At 37.5% G+C, this 17,680-nt stretch overlaps 2 protein-coding genes across 3 annotated transcripts in view; both read right to left on the reverse strand.

Moving 5' to 3' along the window:
- The window catches only part of ANK3 (ankyrin 3), a 667,426-nt gene that overhangs the window by 623,472 nt on the left and 26,274 nt on the right, over positions 1-17,680 (reverse strand). The window lies entirely within an intron of this gene.
- LOC116572746 (60S ribosomal protein L31-like) lies at positions 1,890-2,360 on the reverse strand. The gene has a single exon (XM_032312015.1). The coding sequence runs from the start codon at positions 2,310-2,312 to the stop codon at positions 1,935-1,937; it is 378 nt and encodes a 125-aa protein (XP_032167906.1). The 5' UTR covers positions 2,313-2,360; the 3' UTR covers positions 1,890-1,934.

Raw genomic sequence — 17,680 nt, forward strand, 5'->3', positions numbered from 1 at the left:
TATCAAGTCATTATGTGGGGTTAAAATAAAGGTGCAGCCATGGATGTAGCAAGGAAAGTATTAACACATTAAATACAGAGGGAACTAATGATCGCTCTCCTGGAAGGGTGGAGGAAGCAGTCTGACAAATATGAAAACCCTTAATGTTGGCTGATACTCGTCCTCGTTACTGTACTCAGTCCCTTGGACCGAGTCTTGCAGAACAAAAAGCTCAAGATGTTCAAAGATACAGCATGGCTCGTAATGCCCTTCCGTCAGTAATTAGAAAATGCTTATTAATGGTGCAGACTGAGAGGATGTTTTAAATCATTTAGACTTTCCTTGTCGAGATTGCTCAAAGCCCTTATGGAGAAATGCAGCTGCTCCGTCCACTTAGATAAGCCACAGCTGCCTTAAAAATAGCACAGAAAATGTTCTATTCTCTTCAGGAGTGGACACACAAATCATGGCCTTAAGGATACTGTTTGTGTTCTTAGTGCAGAAATTTGGAGATGGGTCTGAAAGTCTAATCTGTTTAGGATACATAAGGGCCAAACACCCTTTCTAAAGCCAGTGAAAAGGCAGGGCCCAACAACAGCTGATGTGCAATTGCTTTCATTTCTCTTGCTAAAAGACCTTGTAACTGTACCAACTTAAGTCTAAGAGGCTTTGAAGTATAGTCAATCTGAAGTTATTAGCATTTGCTAAACATCTACTACATGTTTATTACATAAAAATGATCCACACTAATGAAGAGAAGTCTGGCAAAACTCTAGCCAGTCTAAAAAGCACTGATTGGACATTTTAGAATGAACAGTGTTATTTGTAATTGAAAATGGGTCTGGAAAATCAGTGCCTAGAACAATGACCTGAGAAGGATTGCAGAAGCCCTGAAGAGGCTGAAGTTTGACTTACAGAGAGGCCGGAACCTGACAGCTAATGAGATCTGTCAAGTAGAAAATGTAAGGAAAGAAGAGAACTTCGAATGAAGGCATAAACCCAACTAACCACTCCGGCTCCAAACACATAAACATGACAAGTATTACATAAACAGAATTTGTAAAATGCAGAACAAAGAAAATTATGATATAAATAGAGCCAGAAAAATGACCTCAGTAAAAATTTTCTCATGGATGAGAAAATCTAATAGAATTATCAATGCTCCCCAAAATTGGTCTATAAATTCAAAATAATTCCAATCAAAATGAAATAACCTAAAACTCTTTATAGAGAGTCCTGGGTTAAATCTGCCCACAAGCCCATCTTTTAATAACCTCTGGATTAAATAAATCCGCACAGATTTGCTTCACCCTTCAGACTAACTACATTAACAATTTCATTCAACGGGTCCATTTTTTGTGTGTTTTTAGTTCTTTGGGGTGGGTAGGTAGTGATTTTATGGCATCTGCCCACAGATCCTTTAGATCAAAGTCGGCCCTGCTACGTTCTGTGACAGAGCCTCCCAGTCGTTCCCACATACAGAGGAGTATTCGAACTAGCACTGTGGGTAAGAACAAAAGGCTTTTCCCTGAGATGGGCAAACTGGCCTGGGCACCGACAACTCTGAGACCAGGAGGAACAGTGTATCTGAACCCCATTCCCTACCTCACCGCACAAAGAGCTGGAAGCCCTGCTCCATGTGGTTCTGTTCAAATACCCAAAAGCAACATGATACAAGGTTTAAGAGGAGACTCGGGAGTTGACAGCCTGGGTTGAGGGTGACCGTGGGCAAATTACCTAATCACACCATGCCCCAGTGTCCTTATCTGTAACATGGAGAGAACAGAACTAGTATGAACTCCAGAGTTATAAACACTCAGTGAAAGGACTAATGTATCAAGAATTGTACCTGACGTAGAGGAAATGCGCCAATTTTCACTTATATAAATCACCAGCAGATCAAAAGCAAATTCTTTTTTTTTTTCAGTTTTATACCTTTATTTGACAATCAGCCATTAGTTTTCATCCACATTAACTGTCTGTAGATTTTTGAAAGTGGTGACAGGTACATAGGTGACCAGTGTGTAGAGCTTGTTTGGAGAATCTTCATCCTCGTTACGTTTTCTGGACAACGGCACATGGATGCGGTACGGAACATTCCTTATTCCTTTGGCCCAGACAGCTTTGTTGAGCCTTGTGTCAATGTGCACATCTGGAGTTCCCATCTCCTTCACGGCAAATTTCCGGATCTCTTTGAGTGCCCGTGGGGCACGCTTCTTGAAACCCACTCCATGGATGCACTTGTGAATGTTGATGGTATATTCTCTGGTCACTACCTCGTTGATGGCAGAACGGCCCTTCTTCTTCTCTCCACCCTTCTTCGGGGGAGCCATTCTGCGGGGCCCGGGTTGGAAAGGAAGAGCGCGAGGTATTGTGGGAGAGGGAAAGTCAAAAGCAAATTCTTAAGGAACATTTTGTCCTACAGAGAGGTGCAGTGAGAGGTATTCTCAAAGGTGAAGTGAGATGACCACTCTGCGTGCCAAAATGTAGGTCTGGTTCCCTGACTTTTCACTATACGATGTCAATGATGATGCCTCTTGCATGTCCCCCACAAATGGCTTTGCTCACACCCAGCAAATATCATGCTGCATTTCAGTCCCTAACCCTAGGCCTTCATCTGCTATTTTCTTTCTCTCAAGAGTCCAGCTGAGGCTTTGAAGAGTACATAATTTAAGGCAGTGCTTCTGAAATTTCTTCTGCCAGAACATATACATACCTGCACTCACAGACCTGCACCACAAATTCATTCCACCAGGAAAGGGGCTCAGTCCTTTACGAGACAGATGGCCTTGGCTCTAAAAAAATAGGCCGATGAATCCTCTATTCTTCAAACTTAGCTAATTCAAGTTATTGAAGGTCCACATAGATGCTACTCAACAGAATTCAAAATCAACATATTGTTTGTTTCAAGATTTTAATTTTTAGAGCAGTTTTAAGTTCAGCGTCAGAGCAAAATGAAGAAGGAGGTACAGAGTTTTCCCAATGCCCCCTGTTCCCACACAGGCAAGATTCCAACATTTGTGGTCTCTTCCAACACTTGTTATCATTGGTGAACCTGCATGGACACAAGCTAATCACCCAAAGTTCATACTTTACATTAAGGTTCACTCTTGGTTTCACAAATCCTGTGGGTTTGAACAGAGGCATCATGGCACACATCCATCATCATGGTATCACACAGAGAACTTGCACTGCCTTAAAAATCCTCTGTGTTCAGCCTGTTCATCTGTTGGCCACCCCACACCCAACTCCTAGCAACCATTAATCTTTCTATTGCCTCCATCCTCTTCCAGAATGTCATATAGTTGGAAACAGGCAGTATATAGCCTTTTTGCACTGGCTTCTTTTACTTAGTCATATATGTCTAAGCTTCCTCCATGCCTTTTGAAAGCTCATTTCTTCTTAACACTAAGTATTATTTTGTTCTGGATGTAGCACAGTTTACTTATCCATTCACCTACTGAAGAATATCTTGGTTGGTTCCAAGTTTGGGCAATTATAAATAAAATTGTTCTAAACATCTATGTATAGGTTTTTGTGTAGGCTTTTAACTCCTTAATAAAGAAAGAAAGAAACAAAGAAAGGACCTCAAGGTGCCCTCTCAAGCATCTTTTTTTTTTTTTTAATGATTTTATGTATTTATTTAAGGGAGAGAAGAGAGAGAGAGCACAATGAAGGGGAGGGGCAGAGACAGAGGGAGAAGCAGGCCCCCCACTGAGCAGGGAGCCCAATGTGGGACTCAATCCCAAGACCCTGGGATCACAACCTGAGCCAAAGGCAGCCACTTTACCAACAGAGCCACCCAGGCACCCCAAGTTTTTAATTCCTTTACGTAAATACCAAGGAGCACAACTGATGGATTATGTGTTAAAGTATATTTCATCTTGTTGGAAACCACCAAACTGTATTCCAAAGTGGCGGTACCATTCTGCATTCCCACTGGCACTCTATGAACGTTCCCAGGCTCCACATCTTTGTCAGCCCTTGGCATTGTCAGTGTTCTGGATCTTGACCATTCTAATAGATATATTAGAATATATATATAATAGATAAATTGTATGTCTGTGTTGTTGATTTTTTTCATTGTTGTTCCAATTTGCATTTCCCTGCTGACATATGAAGTGGAGCATCTTTCACATGCTTATTTGCTATCTACGTGTCTTCTTTGGTGAGTGTCCATGTTAAACATTTTGTTGTGTTTTGTTTTTCACTGACCACATATAAAACATCTTGTGAAGACAATATGGATACACCAGGTGGTGCTCCTGTGTAAGCAATACTGGTATGTTTAAGTTCTCCTGAGCATAGCAACACCTCTCCTGCTGACTTCTGGCTGTTGTGTTTCTTTTTGTTAGAACAACATAGCCCCAAGTATTGTCCCTTCTCTCATGGGCCGCCTGGAGTGGGGGTCTTCAAAGTGGGGCTATGTACTCTACGAGGTTCAGAATACAAACTGGAATGGGGATATTTTTACATATAAATATCCAAATCCTCAATTTCCATTTTTACTCTTACCTAAAATTGACCTGCTGCAGAATAGGAGAGAGTACCAGCCCTCTTCCTTTTCCCCTTCCCTTCACATAAAGTCCCTCCCCTCCCAATTTCAAAAAAAAAAAAAGGGCAAACTATTTTCATACTCTGTATCTTTCTAGGATGCATGGTGTCAGGCTACACTGATCACTGGGATTCCAAGTATAAGCACAGTTCAAATTTACTGCTGTCAGTTCCAGAAAGTTAATGACCTTACTGTCTGATTAACAAATTCTTTGGCAATTGAGGTGATTTCCAACTCTTTACTTTGAACAAAACCAGAGAAAGGCATCATCTAGTTGTCCAGTGGCTCCTTAAAAGCAATGATAGTAAATTGCTATGTGCTTTTGGCATGTGACATGAAAGCAGGTCAAAGAACTGAATGACTGGTTCTAATAAAACCTCTTTTTATTACCATTTATGACTCATGTGAACCAAGTTTCTCCAGATTATAGCTATAAAAACAAAAATAGAAGTGGAATTATTGCTAAACCCTACTTATTCTGGTGAGAAGTATTATTCAAACAAGAAGAAATAAAATCAGTCTTATTCATCTAAGAAATGGCATTTCCAATAAAACTTTGCTTTTTAAAAAAAAATAATGATTCTCAAATATTTTAATACATTTGTGCTGGTTGGATAAATTTTATACTGCTCATAATTGTAATAGTAACAATCCAGTAGAAAATGTCTTAGCACTTAAAGCCTATGATCACAGAAAATTTTTAAATAATTATTTTAAATTTATATGCATTTTTATTACCAAGACAAACGATACAGTGGTCAACAAGAAACCAGCACCAAAGTGTATTTCAATACAATGTAATTCTATGTAGGAAGGGGAAGGAAATGCACACTTAAAGAGAAAAATAATGTCAAATTTAGCTGTCAAAGATCCTGTTTATATTTCTTTAATGCATGACCAGAGGTCTTAAAAATGCTGTTATTCCAATTCCATTGGCTACATTCAAAAGAATGATGTAATGATATCATTTTTAAATGACACTGCTTACCACAAACAGGAAATCACATTATTTGCAACAGTTTAAATTTATGGTAAAAATGTTAGATGTCAACTAAAAAATGTGTGAGGAGGCAAATAGTTTTTCAAAATTCTTTTAGGGGATAAGAACACTACAGGCTTAGGAATTTATATAAATGTTGAACTTAACTGTAGATACCATCCACAGCCTAAGCGTCTCGACAGCTCTCTCCCTCCCCTACCCATCACCTTCCCTAGTCAGCCTTTGGTTTGGGTTTTATTTTTGTTCTTCTTTTACTGCACCAAGGTGTACAATTTTCTGCCTCCTAAAGACAGGTGCATTAAAAATGACCTGAAGTAAAGAAACTAAATACAAATACAAAAAATCTACTACTGCAGATAATATCAATAGCATTAATAATTCCAATACAGAAAAAATGCAGGTCCCTACAGCAATAATCTTCAATTTTTCTGCTTACTATAGTAAGTTTTTTGAGATGTCTTATGACTAAAAGTTTTTGCATAATTTAAAATGTCCAAAACTTAGGGTGCCTGTGTGGTTCAGTCAGTTGGGCTGAATCTTGGTTTCAGCTCAAGTCATGATCTCATGGGTGATGAGCTCAAGACTGTGCCCCATGTTGGGCTCTGAACTGGGCAGAGAATCTGCTTGAAGCTTCTCTTCCTCTGTCTCTCCCCGACACGCCCATGCTCGTGCACACTCTCTCTCTCTCTCTAAAATAGGTAAATAAATCTTTTGTAAAAAAATAAAATAAAAATACCCAAAACTTAAATAAGAAAATAACACAAAACACACTTGAACGTCATGAAACCAAACTTGAACTGGAAATGGAAAAACATGCCTTGATTAGGAAAATTCAGCATCACAAAGATGTTCAGTTCCAAGTTAATGTATTAATTTAAAGCAATCTAAATAAAAATACCACTTTGGTTTTTTCCTGGAATTAGACAAGTTAGTTCTGAAGTTCATCTGAAAGGGCAAACATACAACAAAGCCAGAAAAATCCTGCAAAAGAACATGGGAGTTGGGGGTGAGTAAGCTGGAACATATTATAAAGTCGCTACTATTAAAGTATGAATTGTTGGGGGGTGCCTGAGTGGCTCAGTTGGTTAAGCATCTGACTCTTGGTTTCAGCTTAGGTCATAATCTTAGGGTTATGAGATCAAGACCCATGTTGGCTCCATGCACAGCACGGTGTCCTCGTGTCCCTCCTCCCGACCCTCTCCTCCCTTCTCTGTCCCTCCCGGCTGCTAGCTCTCTCTCTCAAGTAAATAAAATCTATTAAAAAAAAGAAAAAACATCAATTGTTGGTATTGACACATGAATAGGCTGACCAATCAGGCAAAATAAAATCCAGAATTACTTCCAATTATAAATGTAAATATGATATTTGATAAAGACACTCTTACTTGGGGGAGGGCATTTCAATAATTGGATTAAAAATATACAAAATCAGATCCATTCCATATATCATACATGAAGATAAATTCCAAATGGATGAGAAATTTAAAACTAAAAATATGAAATCATGTAAACACCAGAAGAAAATTTAAGTGACTTCCTCTTGTCTAATTATGATCAAACCCTAAAAGCAGTGAAACAAAGAGATAAATTTGATTACACACAGACCAAAAAAAAAAAACCAAATAGCAAGAAAAATCAAAAGTAAAATGACAAAAACATTTGGAATTTTTACCACAAATGATGGGAATGTCAGTTATCTATAAAGAATTTCTAAAAAATGGGGAAAAAAAAAAGGACCAATGATGATATAGAAAAATGGACTACAGAAATAAACAGCTGACTGAAAATGGCTCTTAATCATATGGGGAAAAAGCTCAACATTCCTCATAGGAAAACAGAAATTTAAACCATATAGACATGTGATTTTTTTTCCTCATTATATTGGTAAAAATATGTTTGATGATATACTCTGTAGATGAAGCTATGAGAATATCATTCACAAATGTTGGAGAAAATGCAAAATACAGCAGCCTCTACAAAAGGAAATTTGGCAACATTCAACAAAATTACATATTCACTTGCCCTTTGACCCATTAACTTGCTTTTAGACATTTATTTCAAGGATACACTAGCAAGAAGATAAAAAGACATATATTGGTTAAAACAAAACAAAACAAAATACTATGAGAAAACAAGCTAATTCATAGAAGACTATAAGAATCAAAAACTGGGAACAATCCCAGTTGCTATTTCATTAAGAAGTAATGCAAACTAAGGTGTCTGGGTGGCTCAGTCGGTTAAGCATCTGCCTTCGGCTCAGGTCATGAACTCTGGGTCCTGGGATCAAGTCCGGAGTTGGGCTCCCTACCCAGCAGGGAGCTTGCTTCTCCCTCTCCTCCCCACTCATGCTCTCTGTCACTATCTCTGTCTCTGAGTCTCTCGAGTAAATAAATAAAATCTAAAAAAAAAAGTAAGAAACTAAATAAAAAGGTACATTCACACAATGGAGTTCCCTACAGCTCTAAAGAAATCTCAAGGATATCTTGGTAAGGTTGTTAAGGAAAAAAAGAGAGGTGGGGGAAGTATGTATAGTTTGCTGCCCTTTACCTCATAAATGGATAATATACCAAAATGGTCTATAATGTTAAAAACAATGAAAAGATTAAACTAAACCATAAACTTAAAAACGGTTAATTAAGGGGAAGAGAAAAGGGACACCTGGGTGGCTCAGTCAGTTGGACGTCTGCCTTCGGCTCAGGTCATAATCCCGGAGTCCCAGATTAAGTCCTGCATCCGGCTCCCTGCTCAGCGAAAAGCCTGCTTCTCCCTCTATCTGCTGCTCCCCCTGCTTGTGCTCTATCTCTGCCAAATAAATAAATAAAATCTTTAAATAAATAAATAATAAAGGAAATAATAAAGGAGAAGAGAAGGTACAGGGTAGAAAGAAGATAAATAATTTGTATGATTATAAAATTAAATTAGGGCGTCTGGGTGGCTCAGTGGGTTAAGCCTCTGCCTTCGGCTCAGGTCATGATCTCAGGGTTCTGGGATGGAGCCCCACATCCATCGGGCTCTCTGCTTAGTGGGGAGCCTGCTTCCCTTTCTCTCTCTCTGCCTGCCTCTCTGCCTACTTGTGATATCAGTCTGTTAAATAAATAAATAAAATATTTTTAAATTAATTAATTAATTAATTGGATTAAATTTTAATGCAGGAATTCCTAAAAATAAATGTGTGGTCAGTCAGAGGCCTAACTATACAGAGACTACACAAAAGGACTTAAAACAAATAATTTATATATTCTGTGTGAGATACACATAAAGATAAAAAGAACCAGGGAAGGAAACATACTTGACAGAAATCATATTGTTGGTTATAGTACTTGTATTATTTTGAGACTCAGTGCATACTATGATAAAAATCAAAAGACTAATTATTTGATAGTCTAGTCCTGGGGGCCTAGAAAACTGAATTTTGGCGTAAAAAGGAGGATATACATGTGAGACCAAAGGAGACAAGTAAACTAACTCATGATTCTGAAAATTTCTTATGTAAATGGTACCAAAAGATGAGCAAACAGGGGATTTAAGGCTTTTTCTCTTTATGGCAGTATTTCCGCCAATAAAAGAAAATGAATTAGAAATTTAGAAAAGGAGGGCGGATTCTAGAATCAGAATATCACCATTTTGCACTTTCTAAAAATTAGTGGATATGTGCATTTTTCTTCGATAAAGAGACAAGCATTCATTATTTTGCATCCACATGAAAGAACATACCACACAACCTAAGAAGTTCTATCCAAAAACAAATCTGAATCTGATGGAGCTGCTAAATTTAACTCCCAATTTATAAGGAATAATAAAACCAATTCAATGATATTATTGTGACTGTGATGCAATCAGGGGAAAGCAACCAGCAAACAAGGACTTGGTCTCTTTAACAAATAAATTGAAAAGAAAAAAAAAAAAAAGGAGAAACCAATGATAGATCAAAAGAGAGTCAGGAGATATACTGACCAATTACAATGTGTGACTCTTTATAGGATCTTGATCTAAAAAAATATAAATAAAAAAATTGTGATATTTAATAGACAATTTAGAAATTTGAACTTCCTGGTTATTTAATTAAATAAATCCCTTAAATAAAAGGATTACACTATTGAAGTTTTAGGAATTGTTTAAGATTTAGATACTATGGTTAGGTTAGTAAGGTTATTATTTTTTTTTATTCTTATCTCTCAGAGATATAAGGGAAATATGTAGATCTGAAACGTTATAGTGTCTTTAATTTGCTTCAAAATAAATAGGTGGGTGTAAATGAAATCAGATTAGCCATGACTCCATGTTTGTTGAGTGATAGGTAAACAAGAGTCCATTCTACTATTCTTCCTAATTTTGTATATTTAAAAAAAATTTTTTAAGATATTTATTTGACACAGAGAGAGAGAGAGCATAAGCAGGGGGAGCAGCAGAGGGAAGGGAAGAAGCCGACTCCCCGCTGAGCAGAGAGCCTGATGCAGGACTTGCTCCCAGGCCCCTGGGATCATGAACTGAGCCTAAGACAGACGCTTAACCAACTGAGCCACCCAGGCACTCCCTATTATGAAATATTTTAAAAGTAGGGGAGGGGGGAGCTATGTATAGCTACATATGACAAAATATGTATCAGAAATTTTATTTTTCTCCAATTATATTTCCCTTTCTAATTATCCTTACCCTCTCCAAACGGGACCAGTTACCTTGAATTCATGAAAGAACACCCCATATGGTAACTAGTCTTCAAAGACAGATCTCCAGTGAATGACACCCCTAGGTGTTCATGCCCTTGTGTAGGCCCTTGAATTTGGGTTGGCCCTAACACTTTCCTTTTGGTCAACAGAATGTGGTGAAATTGATACTGTGTGACTTCTTAGGACAGGTCCTAAGAAGCTTTGGCACTTCTACCTGGGACTCTTGGGTCACCCCGTCCTAAAGCCCAGCTGCTACTCTTTGAGAAGCCCAGGCCACAGGGATAGGCCATGGAAGACAGAGCTCCCTGCACCAGCATCAACCATCAGCCACCAGAGCAAGTCATCTTAGAAATCCAGTGCACGTGAGCCTTCCAATGACTCCAGCCCAGCTCTGGCCACTAAGTAAGAGAGCTGAACTGAGTCTACCAAGAGAAATAGGAGAGAGAAGAAAAAACTGATGCTTTAAGCCCCTAAGTTAGTGAATGACTTTTCACACAGCAATACATAACCAGAATACCACACGTCATACTTTTATTACTTATTAATAAAGTAAAGTACTTCAAAGGAGCAAAAGCTCATAATAGAAATAACATGTAGCATTTATGGATACTTTATCAACATTGCCCTTGTCATATAGGTAAGACACCAGACCAGAAGCCCACAGGCAACAATGCAGGCACCAAATCTACCTGCTTTTGTATAGCCCACCAAGTTTAGAATAAGTCTACATTTTTAATTGATTGGGAAAAATCAAAAAGACTACTTTATGACACACAAAAATCATTCAAAATCCACATTTTGGTGTCCATAATAAAACTTCATTGGGGGGGGCTGGGATTAAAAAAAAAATATATATATATATATATACACATACATACATACATATACACATACATACACACACACACACACACACACACACACACTTTTGATTAGAACACAAGCATACTCATTCCTTTATGTATTATCTGTGTGCATTATCTCTGGCTTTGTTCAAGCTACAACAGAGTTGAGTAGTTGTGATAAAGACCCTGCCAAACCTAAATATTTACCACCTGCCCCTTTTACCAAAAGTTCACCAACCCTTGCCATAAACTTACTTATCAAATGCTTCCCACGCAGAAGAAAAACTCATTAAAGAAGATGAAGAAAGTAAGTGAGAGAACCTGAAATGGACTCACAAGAACAAAGGAGAGATGAGCCTTTAAAATACCACCTAAAACAAAGTCTGGTAAGAAAAACAATCATTACCCTATCACCAGGCAAATTTATGAAGAGATTAAAAGGTGGGTAAAGGGAAAATGGTTTCAAGATCATTTGAACTCCTTATTCATGGGAAGATAATCATCAGCATGGGTCTTACAGAGTGTGTTAAGTAGGGTTTCCTCCCAGAGCAGAATGACTTCAAGTGGGCAGGTAAGTGGGAGATGGAGGTAAGAAATCTGGGGAGGGAGAGGTACACTGGAAATCGTTATTTGCAGAAAAGGCATTATTATTTTTTTTTTTACAAAAGCCATTTTAAACATGCCTCCTAAGTTTTACAAAATGACTGTATGCATGAAGTACTCTGCAGCTGAGTAATAAGCCTTTAAGTACCAACAGTTTTCCAAACATTTATATCCATTATGTCCATGTAATTGTAGGACAGACATTACCTTTAATACCTGATTGTTTCTTCACCATTGAAGGTTGACATTTCTCATATGAGTTCTTGTGAGGTTCAAGCAAAGCTCTAAACTTAGCTTTGGTTTGGGAATTTGATGTGTAGACCAACAAACCACAAGAAAATGAAGATGTTGTAGAAGTTTAAAGTAATAACAATGGTAAAAACGGGAATACAGTTTATACATTTATTGAGGATTAGCAAAACTAAGTAACCTGCTCAAAGTCAGAACAAACGCATGGCAGAGCCTGTCTTCCATCCCAGACAGTCTGATTCCAGGGCTGTGCTCTCAACCCCTAAGACTTACTGCCTCTCCAAAAGTTAACCATAATAGCCTTAGTACACGCCTAATCATATGGAGTCAAAATCAAACAACATGCCATCAGCATCCAAGAAGTTTCAAGTCACTACAGGTAAATGTCAAATACACTATTTTTATCGCTTCTTTTCACTTCGGTATTAGTTTTGTTTCTCTCTATATACTATCTTAATTTAATACCAGTAGAAATAAAAAACCTAAGCTCCACAACACATTTTAATCCAGGCTGACTGAATACTTACCCTGCATAAGTAGCAGCAATCATCATGTGCCTAAACTCTGAAAGATTAGTGCAATTATACAAAAAACAAGTATCCAAAAAACCAGAGATTTTAGAACATAAGGCCTTTATCCTGAAACTCAAAAGAAAAGATAACCTCAGAAAAAGCAACATATTGGGCGCCTGGGTGGCTCAGTGGGTTAAGCCGCTGCCTTCGGCTCAGGTCATGATCTCAGAGTCCTGGGATCGAGTCCCGCATCGGGCTCTCTGCTCAGCGGAGAGCCTGCTTCCCTCTCTCTCTCTCTCTGGCTGCCTCTCCGTCTGCTTGTGATTTCTCTCTGTCAAATTAATAAATAAAATCTTTAAAAAAAAAAAAAAAAAAAAAAGACTTAAAAAAAAAAAAAAAAGAAAAAGCAACATATTATAGTGGTGAAGAGAGAGAGATCTAAAGAATTTTAATAATGTTGTCCTCCTGACCTTCTCCAACAAAGAGACTCTACAAAAAGGAAGTACAAAGGTCATTCAAGGAAATGAGCGTGAGTAAAAGAAGGAATATAGATGTATCCAATAGTTACTGTTCCACTCAGATTTCCAATTTATTTTAACTCGGAGGGTGTGGATACCAGCTAGACAGACATTTTCCTCACAATATGGAAACTACAAGGAACACCAGTGCATTCCTTGGAGCAAGCAGCCACCCATGTCAGCACGTGGGTCACCATCCCCAGTGCCATCATGGGGCATGACGGTTTGTAGCTCCGGTACATGGAATCTTCCCAGTTTTATTTTCTAATAGAGCTTCTTCCTTCCTCACACTGCAAGAGTCTGAACACCGCTTTACTCTCCCTATATTGTAAGTGTAGTATGGATATAATTGATTTAATGAAATGTTAGGTGCTCATGAATAGTAAATTAATTTTTTTTGGACAGACTCGTTTGTTCTCGAAACTGCCACAATTGCTGTCATTGTTTCTGGTGGACCAAATGTTCAAATTTACTAAACTTAATTAACAAAATCAAGTCCAACAACTTGTAGAATGTGTCACAAATACTTAAAGCACAATAAACTCAGGCCTGTAAACGAATTGGCCTGTATTGGATACAGAAACATGCTGAACATAATTTGACTATATATTTTGAAACCAAAGCAAATAAAAATTGTTACAATGCTGGGGAGACATAAACAAAGGCAGTATTCATGGCAGTAAATATTCTTGAGCATGAATACACACACATGTGTATGTTCATATACACATACTCACATATGTTTCACACCTGATTAATGTGTTCAAATAGGTAAGAAGTCCTTCACTGTAAATTCTAGGAGTTCATAGTATTTTTTTTAAGATTTATTTATTTGAGAGAGAAAGCACGTGCACGCATGCAAGCAGGGGGAGAGAGAGTCTTCAAACAGACCCTCCACAGAGCATGGAGTCCAGCGCAGCACCATCTCAGGACACTGAGATCAGGACTTGAGCTGAAATGAAGAGTCGGAAGCTTAACCAACTGAGCAACTCAGGCACCCCACAATCAATATTTAATATAATGCCACTTTGTCAAAACAAAAAACAACAAAAAGTAACTGCTAACCTTCCAGTCACAATCATTATTGTAACAGAATAATTAGAACACTGTTATGAATAATTAAGAACGTGTAAAATCTAATTTTAGACTACAGGAGTTCCAATGTAAAATTATTAGCAGGCTACAATAAATTACTCCACTTTTAAAATCTAAATTCTTTTTTTTTTTTTTTAAGATTTTTTTTTTTTTTTAATTTATTTGACAGAGAGGGAAAGCATAAGCAAGGGGAGTGGCAGGTAGAGGGAGGGGGAAAAGCAGGCTCCCTGCCAGGCAGGGAGTCTGATATGGGTTGGGGCTCCATCCCAGGACCTGGGATCATGACCTGAGCCCCAAAGGCAGCAGCTTCACCAAATGAGCCACCCAGGCACCCCCTTTTCTTTTTTTAAAGGATTTTATTTACTTATTTGATAGAGACACAGCTAGAGAGGGAACACAAGCAGTGGGAATGGGAGAGAAGGAAGCACGTTTCCCATCAAGCAGGGAGCCCATGCAGGGTTCAACTCCAGGACCGTGGGATCATGACCAGAGCTGAAGGCAGAGGCATTAGCCTATGCTTTATGTACTTGCCACATTTTCCACAGTGAAATATGTTAGTTTACTTGTAGGAAGGAAGGAAAATATTTTTAAACAGTTGTGACTAAAAGAAAGAAATAGGGTGATAAGGATATACAATACAGGAAACGTAAGCCCTACTGAGTGTCGCCTGCAGCATAAATGAGACCACATCTTACACATCCACACATCCCTTTTCCCCTTTGTCCTGTTAATTCCAGGTGGTACTGTATAAGCAGTGAAGAGGAGTGCTAAATAACCTAGGCACATGCAAATAAAAAAAGAGAGAGAGAGAGAACCGGGGGTTTTTAAGGTCTGTTGTTTGTTTTTTTCTATCTGGGGAAGTAGAAATATCTGTTGTATATATGGAAGAAGAATGTGTCATCCAAAAGAGAAAAAATGAGGACCTCTAGGCTAGGTTAACCTAAGAATTATAAATCCTAACAAAATTATTTTTATAAGTCAATCCTTATGTGTAATAGGATATCTGGATTTTAACAATAATGATAACTACCATTTAATAAATACCTGCTTACGTATATGCCACTCACTCATGCTTCTTCTGTGTGCTGAACAATACACTGCTGCATTTTTAGAACTAAGTTAACAGGTGAGTAGTTTCTCCAAAGAAAGTCAAACAGAAGGAAGGAGACTTACAAAAACTGAATCACTTTTTCTCTTGTCAATATTCTCTGATTCATTCTTACTACATCAAGAAATGTAATTTAATTTGGAGACTAACACTTTGACAAGTGCAGTCTTGCCTTTCAAAAAAGAAAAAAGCAGTTCTTGGATCAAAGTTTTGGGTTTTTTTTTTTTTTTTAAGATTTTTATTTATTTATTTGAGAGAGAGAGAGAGAGAGAGCACAAGCAGCTGAAGGGCACACAAGCAGAGTCCAGGATCATGAGCTGAGCTGAAGGCAGATGCTTAACCGACTGAGCCACCCAGGCACTACTGGATCAAAGTTTTGAGCAATTTGTTTTTTGCAGCATTGTTTTATTTTCATCAGGATTTTATATTGACTTTCTATTTCAGTAAGCCATGGTTTCAGTAAACTATGGTTTCAGTAAACCATTTCAATTTACAACAGTGATGTCAAGTTTCCTTCAAAAAGAATTTGTATCTGTAAAACATGAGTTGACTTAAAGAATACTACTTAAATATAGTGGTATGTGAATATAGTAAAGAAAAGAAAAATCGTAAATCCTGGAATCTGAGCCAGACTGCCTAGGATTGAAGTTGAGCTCTGTTTTTTAATGTGTGACCTTAACCCATTGTTCTAATCTCTCTAATCTTCAATTCCCTCATCCATAAAATGGGATCAATAATTACACCTATCTCACAGCAGTGTTATAACAATCAAATGAGTTAATAGAACTAATGATTTTAAAACTACAGTTGGCACATAGTAGAGTTTCAGCAAATGTGAGCTCTTATCATCCAAAAAAAGAGGAAGGAAAATGTGGTAAATTCCAATGAGCTATTTGTTAAAATCCTTTTTCTCAACAGGAGCAATTTAAATATCTGGATAATTATTTTCTTTCCTGGGAAAGCACACAAGAAAGGAAATGCTACATTCAAGGAACATGAGAGGCCATGAAAACAATCCACAAAATACAGTTACTTGGTGGACCTACAGTAAAACCAACCCTTAGCAACGTAGTAGCCCAAATTTTGTACTGAAAGGGTGGGGCAAAAGGAGACAACCACAAACCTGGGAAACTTATCAAATGGCTACAGATTAGATGCTTTTACCTTCTAGTATTCCTAATCTAGGCAAGTAATATAGTCATAGCCACACCTTAGTCAGGATTCTGGGCAGGTTTGAGAGTTTAAACTTCTAAGGGTCCCAGCCTTAATAGAGCCCCAATCCCTCCATGAGTTTCACTTCCAGGAATTCCATCAGGTTCTGAGGATAACTCCCCTCACATTTCTGGGAGGGAGAGGGGAGTCACTTTAAAACAGATCCTGAGCTCTGTTTTCCTTAACAAAAGTATGCCCTTGGGGAAAACTAATTTGCAAAAGACTGAATGACCCCTGGGTTTTACCAAAAGTCTAACCTACCTGGGCACAATGTTCAATGCCAGCATGTCTGGGGCTTCCTTTCTCTCCTAAGGTGGAAAAGAAAGGTTAAGAAGTACTTTGAAGGTCACAGTCCAAGGGCTCCTTAAAAGACTAAGACCTAATCAGTCTGGCCCCTGTCTGGTAACAGGAGATTATAGCTGATGAACTACAGACACTAGACCACAGATCCAGGAAGCTCAGAGAATACCAAACATGATAAATACTAAAAATCTACACCCTGACATATCATATCCAAAACTGCAAAAAATCAAACACAAAGAGAAAAATCTTGAAAGAACCAAGAGGAAATAAACACCTTACCTAAAGAGGCACAAAAATAAGAATTACATCCAATTTCTCTTCAGAAACAATGCAAACAAGTGAGTGGCATAAAATATTTAAAGTCCTAAAAGAAAAAAAAAAAAAACTACCAAAAATTCTGTATCCAATGAGATTATTTGACAATAGTAGTGAGAAATAAAGGAAAATGATAAAAATCAGAAGCTCAGATCCATATTAATAAAAGAAGATTAGAGAAGGAATAAATTAAGGTAAAGTAAAATATTTTACTTTTCTTATTCTTAACTTATCTAGCAGATAAGAGTTTGCTCAATAACAACTCATGTTGATTAAATATAGCAACAATATATACAGCGATTATAGTCTAGAGATAAGTGAAATGAATGACAACAATGTTATAAGAGATAAGAGGGAGGAATTGGGAACATTGTATTATAAATTATTTGCATTACTTGTGTAATGGATGGTGTTATTTGAAAGTGGACATGCATTATCTATAAATTAATATAACCAACTCTACAGCAAACATGAAAAAAAAATTTAAGGAGCATAATTCATACGTTAAGAGAGGAGAGAAAATGGAATCATTGTATAAAATGATCAGTTAAAACCAGAAAAGGGAAAAAAAAGAAAACTCACTGGAAAGCAAAAAAGAAAGAACAGAGCAAAAAATTTAAAAAGAAATCAAAATATGGTAGATATTAATCCAGCTATTTAAATACCCACTTCAAATATGAATGGGCTAAATACACAAACTAAAAGACAGACTATTAGAA

Source organism: Mustela erminea, chromosome 14 (genome assembly GCF_009829155.1).
Source record: "Mustela erminea isolate mMusErm1 chromosome 14, mMusErm1.Pri, whole genome shotgun sequence".
In the NCBI taxonomy this organism is placed as follows: Eukaryota; Metazoa; Chordata; class Mammalia; order Carnivora; family Mustelidae; genus Mustela; species Mustela erminea.

Coding starts and splice junctions, on each gene's coding strand:
- LOC116572746 (XM_032312015.1), bottom strand. CDS start 2,312: ATGGCTCCCCCGAAGAAGGGTGGAGAGAAGAAGAAGGGCCGTTCTGCC.